This window comes from Pygoscelis adeliae, unplaced genomic scaffold (genome assembly GCF_000699105.1).
Source record: "Pygoscelis adeliae isolate BGI_AS28 unplaced genomic scaffold, ASM69910v1 Scaffold58, whole genome shotgun sequence".
Classification (NCBI taxonomy): Eukaryota; Metazoa; Chordata; class Aves; order Sphenisciformes; family Spheniscidae; genus Pygoscelis; species Pygoscelis adeliae.
In genome coordinates, this window is record NW_008825564.1 from 461,275 (window position 1) to 467,895 (window position 6,621).

Sequence of the window (6,621 nt, forward strand, 5' to 3'; positions counted from 1 at the left end):
TCGGTGAAAAAGCACAGCAAGAACAGTGAATTCATTGGCAACTGGCCATCTCAGAAAATAAGTCTTAGCTGCAGATGTGAGGACACGCAAAGAAAGGCAGCATCCTCACTGCTCATTTTACAAATATGTGACAATTGGAAAACCAGCCACGTGTTCAGAAATGTGTTTCTGATTTCTACAGATACATACTGGGGCTTACTTGTACGCTGAGTTGTACCAGCGAATTTCTGCACTGAGGCAGGGCACCTGGAGGGGCTTCCCAGGTGTTGGCTCTGGTTTAATTCCAAGTTCCTTGTCATTTGGCTCTGAATTATTTGGGGCAGAGAACAGGCTGTGCAGAACTGTACAGCATTTATCTCTTTGGGTCCTCTAAATATCAGTAAATAAATAATAATGATGATAGTCTAATCTAACTTGAGTATTTGTATGGCCGTCTTCATTTCAAAAGGGTGCAAAAAGTCAGGTTTGTTCAGCTCATCATTTTTTTTCTCGATGGCGGCTTGTGTTGACATATATTTTTGTTATTCGCTAACTATGGTCTTTTTTTTAAGATTGATGACAGTGGTCTGTCATGTTAAGACAATGGAAAATTAGGAGGTTTTTATGTTCTGTAGGTTAACGGAAGAAAAATTTTGGAGTATTTGTTGTAAAATCTTTAGTGTTCCCTTAATACAAGTTAAAGATATTCAGTCAATTTATACTAAAATTAGGCTGTTGGAAAGCCCATTTTTCTACCTGTCAGAGTTGCTACCTGTTGGGCTTTTTTTAAGTTTATGAACGTGTTTACCAGCATCAGTTTAGTCAAACACTACTGTGAAATCGGTCTAGAAAATACTCTGGGTGTTGAACTAAGGGCAGTTTTACTTTGTTTCTTCTTCAGCTGCTGAAAATGTTCTCGAGGTATAAAATTATTTTTCTGTATTTCCAAGCAGAAGATAGTAACACAGCTCTTCTTGTTAACAGGCTGTTGACAAAGTCTTAGTAATCGTGACCGTGTCACATAAATTAACTAATATGCCTGTTTTTTTTTTTTTTTTTTCTGTTCAGTATTTACATTTTTATTTCCATGGCTGTAAAATGATTTGCATTTTAAAGTCTGAATTTAATTGCCTAGTCATCTGCTGTTAATTTGGTAAATTCCACTAATAGAAAATAATTTTGCTTGGTTTAAGGAATCTGCAAAGTCAGTTCTGCAAAGCTGCATGGTCTGTTCACTGCTTTGTTCAGTTCTGTGCTTAGCATCAGTGTTTTCTTAATCGTAATTTATTTTTGGCAAAAAAAAGCTCTTCTGTTTTAAGTCCATCCCAAATGTATTGCCAAGCTTTGTCAGTCACTACAAAATACCACTTTTGGGGGGTTCTTAGAACCTGTTATGTTATTAGTCTTAACATCTTAATTATGTTTTTGTGTGTATAACAGAATTTGTCAGGACCTAATTTAAATATTTTCCATCCTTGCCTGGGAGTAGGAATATTTGTGCAACTGAAAGTGAATGCTCTGTATAGAGGGTTGTCTATTTTAAGGGAAACGTTTGCCGGAAAAAAAAAAAGATGGAGCAAACAGAGAGATCACTCAGTAAAATATTCGAGGGATTTGAGGCTCTGGGACTGTTGGGAGGCTCAGTATGTTGTGGAAGTGATGTGTACAGTCTTCGAAGGAAAGTTTGACATCATTTCCCTAGCGATATCTGGCTGCTGGCTGCTTTCCGGAATATTTTAGCAGGCAAAGAGGCACAAGCCTTTTTTTCTAATTATTTTTTCCAGTGCTGCCTTTTATCTGGGGGGAAAAAAAAGTCCTTTCAATTATAAAAGGAGTTTGAGAAAATGGAAGGAATAAAGGTTTAAAAATAGGCATGAAGCTTTTGAAATGCTTCCTGCTGCATGTTTATACATTGCTTAAAAAAATTAAATAACGGCAGTAATTCAGGCACAGCAAAGTGGGATCATTGTGTGGATTTAAGGTAGCCAAACTAATCACGTAAGCTAATGTTAGTGTTCTGTTGTGGTGACACTGCTGCTCTCTGTGGAAAGCTTCATTATCATTTAAGCATCATTTCTTTTACTTTTCAAACGTTCGTGTATTATCACAGTGGAAGATCATTTAGCTAGCTGTCTTGATTCTTGATCTGGCAAACTTGCTGTTTAAAGCACGTCTCTATTTTTTGATTATTTAAGTCTTAATGACATGAGAGCTGGCAATGTGGAGAAGGAAATCAGTAACCAGTTGGAGAAAATAAATAATCAATTGGCAAATCTCACAACTATTACTTGAGAAGGCATCTTTTTCCCTTTTCTCTTCTTGCACAAAGAATCCCAAGTCATGATGTCTCACATCGTAAAGCTTATTGATCTCATGTAATATCTTTGTTGTGTGGCTCACCAAAATCGGTATGCTGAGATCCTACTGTGGGAGCAGCCGTCCCTTCATATCTTGTAATATTGTTTAATTTTTCTTTCTCGTCCGTAATTTTCCAGTGCTGCTTATAGTGTTAGTCTGTAAATTAGCCATTTGTAGTTAGGGGCTTCGGGTGCCTGCAGTATACATCGCACGCTGCTAGAATGTGTTTCAGATAGACAGTGAGCAGTGAACAGAAGGAGAGCTGGGTTGAAGTCTCTGAAACATTTAGATTTGCCCCTTCTCTTAGCAGCTGTCTCGCGATAAAGTTATGCTAAGAGGGCGAGGGGGAGACAAGGTACAGTTAAACTCTCAAAAAAATAGTGGAATGATGGGTAAATGAACCGCTAACATTTTTGCTCACTTTTCCCTCTTTAGCTATGACAGGGGATCCACGTTCAACGTATTTGTGGGAAAAGGTCAACTTATTGCTGGGATGGACAAAGCTCTGGTCGGCATGTGCGTGAACGAGCGGCGGTTCGTGAAAATTCCCCCCAAGCTCGCCTACGGAAGCGAAGGCGTCTGTAAGTACAGCACCGGGCCAGTGAAAAGCTGGTTGTGCAAGTGATTCAGCAGAGCAGATAGAAAATGGAGTCACAGAAGAGAAGGGTAGAAATTGCAAGTAGTGAATTTCAGAATTTTCAGTGAATTTCAGTCAATTCCCCTGCTCAGGGGTGTTTGTTAAGCCTATAGCCTAGCTAATCGCTCCAGGCTCCCTCTGCATGTGGAAGGAAGAGCTGTTGACTGTGGAGGACTTTCAGCAAACGAACCTTGCTACTAAAGTTAACTATTTCGGTATACCGACCTTGCTGTTGAATAGTTACTGTGTTTTGGCATTGGAGTGCTGCACAAGGTCTTGTCAGTGCCAAAAGCAGCTTTGTTTTGCAGACTCAGAGCAACATATGCTAAATCAAGCGCAGTTTGCCTGATGGACATATTTAATAACAGTTCATGTTGCCAGATTCTACCCCCCAACTTATGTAGCTGCAACAGTGACAAGGGGACAGGGGGATATAAGCAAAAAGAGGCGTAAGTTGTACATCATGGATTTTATTTAGGGAATGCGTAGATTGGTTCCCTTTTCGCTGACGTCCTGTAGAAAAAGGGAAATAAAACTGGTTGTGTTGTTTTGGTTTTGCAGCTGGTGTGATACCCCCCAATGCTGTGCTCCATTTCGATGTGCTTCTGATCGATCTCTGGAACTCGGAGGACGAAGTGCAGGTTCAGACTTACTTCAAACCTGAGAAGTGTCCTCGGACAGTCCAGGTGTCTGACTTTGTACGATACCATTACAATGGAACGTTCTTAGATGGGACCCTGTTTGATTCGAGGTACGCAGCTGGGTTGTGTGTCTTTGTGTCTTTGAATAAGTATCTGATGTCACTTTAAACCGTCACTTCCTCCCCCTTCACTGGTATAACAATTAATGCTAATTGCCCAGAAAGGCAAGAAATGAAAGCTAGCATCATGTAAGTGTCAGTAATTTATTCAGGGATTATGGGACAGCAGTACTGACTCAAACCAATAAAACAGTACATTATTTCAGCGTGAGCATTACCAGCCCAGATCCTCTCTTTTTTAAAATTTCATTCCCTCTATCTATATTACTATTTATTGCAGTCAGCTATTAGTTTTTATAACCACTGCAGCATAGCTATTCAAGTTAGGTACAAGCTTTATAAACTAAGCAGAGTTCGTGATGAAATTGAGCTACTAACACTTTCATACTGAGATTTTAAGTTTACAGCATATGCACTTCATTAAAGTTCTGTGAAAAATGATGCTTTAATTACAGCTGCCATTATGTTTGTGAGCCACTTTTCAAAACCTCTGTTAGGATCCTGAAATAGCGAAGCACTCTGGAAAACACTACCCAGCCAGCCCTTGGTAAATCAAGGAGCAGTATTTTTGGAGCAGCAGGTTGTGAGTTATATGTTGTGCATTGCGTGTGGCTTTTGGAGATTAATATTGTTCTTTCCTGTGGCTGTCTGACATTCGGTTGTGGGTTTGGGGTATTTTTTTCATTTTTAGCCATAATCGGATGCGAACTTATGATACCTATGTGGGAATTGGATGGCTGATTCCTGGTATGGACCAGGGTCTCTTGGGAATGTGCGTAGGAGAGAAGCGCATTATCACAATACCACCTTTCCTGGCATATGGAGAAGAAGGAGATGGTAAAAGTGTTTTTTGTTTTTTTTTTTTTTAATCCAAGTCATCCATATTTTAAAACAAACTTGTACTTTGTGTATTTTAAATTTATGGGCGGCATTATTACTCATTTCAGACAGATGGAACAGTGATGGAAAGAGAGGTTCAAAATGCGTTATGTACAGGATTGGACTGATTAGAAACTAAAAGATTTTTTTAAAAATTTAACCAGTAGGTTGCTTAACAAACATATTGTTGATACAATTGTAATCTTTATATACTGAAATTTTATTTCATTCAGAGAATATAATCTGTGTTTAATACCTAGTGGCTCCAAAAACTGGAAGTCTGATGACTGCATAATTCTTTCAATGACTGCCACAGAGAGCAGAAAACTTCTGAAAAAAGATAAATGTATTTTTAGTTCCAGTTTTGTTCTTTTTTTTGCAACCAATGCTCTAGTAATAACTACAAGATGGATTAATTGTCCTACGAGACGGTATGCAGCCTGCAGGTCATACATAGAGGTCCCCATGTTAAATGAGCGGGCAGTTAGGTATAGTTTGGAACGCTTCCTTAAATTCTTTCTCTGCTCTAATGTTTAAGAATGTGCCTGCGGTGTACAAGGTTTCGTACCCCTTCCATGACTTCATTACCATTAACTGTGATAGCCATATCCATGGATAACAAAACTTTGTGGAGATATGTTTTAAAATTTTGCCAAGATCTTGAGCTCAGTGGTTCTCAAAGCAACCCACACTGTAATTTGTGTATTGATGGAAAGGTACCTTTTCACTGAGATACTCAATTTACCCGTTTTCAACTTCCCTCATGCGATCTCCTGTTTTGATATTAACAGGATGGGAAGAGCAGATGTACCAAATTTGTATTCTGATGGTTATTTATAAACTTTTATGAAGTGTGGTGGAAATACTGGTAGACTAAACCATGCAGCTCAGATGGAGCTGGTGTATATTGACTAAGATGGATGTTGCTGAAGAGGCTGCTGTTTTTGGTGAGGCAGTGCCATCACAACAGGAACAGAATGAAATAATTGAGTTGGAGAATTAAGTGACAAACCCACACATGAAACAAAAAATGACTGACTAGAGGCAGATTATGCTACTTTATTTTGGGAGGGGCGGTGCCTGATATTTGGCAGTAGGTTACTTTTCTTCAGCAAACATGTTTAAGCTGCTTCTAGAACATCTGCTCTTTCTTACCAATTTTCTGCTCTAACACGTTTGTAGGTAAGGACATCCCTGGGCAAGCTTCTCTCGTCTTTGATGTGGTTTTGCTAGATCTCCATAACCCCAAAGATGGTATTAGTATTGAGAACCAGCATGTGCCTGAATCTTGCGAGCGGAGAAGCCAGACAGGAGACTTTCTCCGATACCATTACAATGGCACACTTTTGGATGGCACACTGTTTGATTCCAGGTAACCGAACCACTCAGCCCTACAGATCCCATTTCCAGTTTGGCTCGTCTGTCTTGTCCATAATATACCCAAATACAATTCTTTGCTTTTCCTTCCTTTTTGAAATTTCTGAGTGGAGTTGGAGTCTTGTCTTCTTAAAAAACTCCTAGAAACCTTTCTGGTATGGGAAGGAAGACAAAGACCTATTTTGTATTATGACAGTATCACAGACGCCATCTAGGGGTGGTGATCCACCTGGTGAAGCTACATATGCTTTAGACATGCGTGCCTGAAAACTCTTTGCCGCAGAGTTTATCTGCCAAATAGGTAATACTCCTGAAGAGAGAGAGAGAAAATAAATACAATTCCCATTTTATGTCCTGAGAATTGTGAATCAGTGAGCTAGTGGCTAGTTTGGGGTTAACCTCAGGACAGCCTTTCCCTTTGTACTTGAAAGCTGTTTGCATTTTGAAGGCTAATGTCTTTCAAGACTGAGTTCAGCAATGGGGTTTCTGTGAAGGAAGAGGGATTGCTGTCACTTCAGATTCAAAGCTCTCTGGGCACATGAGCCTCATGTACAGAATTACATGATGAATAGAATCATAGAATCATAGAATAGTTTGAGTTGGAAGGGACTTCTAAAGGTCATCTAGTCCG

General features: G+C 39.4%; 1 protein-coding gene across 1 annotated transcript in view; it reads left to right on the forward strand.

Annotated features, from left to right (window-relative positions):
- Positions 1 to 2,776: 2,776 nt before the first annotated feature.
- Positions 2,777 to 6,621, forward strand: part of FKBP9 (FK506 binding protein 9, 63 kDa) — a 15,810-nt gene continuing 11,965 nt past the window's right edge. Inside the window, exons 1-4 of the mRNA XM_009332399.1 lie at positions 2,777 to 2,918; positions 3,536 to 3,725; positions 4,426 to 4,571; positions 5,796 to 5,985. Coding sequence (XP_009330674.1) covers positions 2,831 to 2,918; positions 3,536 to 3,725; positions 4,426 to 4,571; positions 5,796 to 5,985 — 614 coding nt within the window. The 5' untranslated portion in view covers positions 2,777 to 2,830. The remainder of the gene's footprint in view (positions 2,919 to 3,535; positions 3,726 to 4,425; positions 4,572 to 5,795; positions 5,986 to 6,621) is intronic.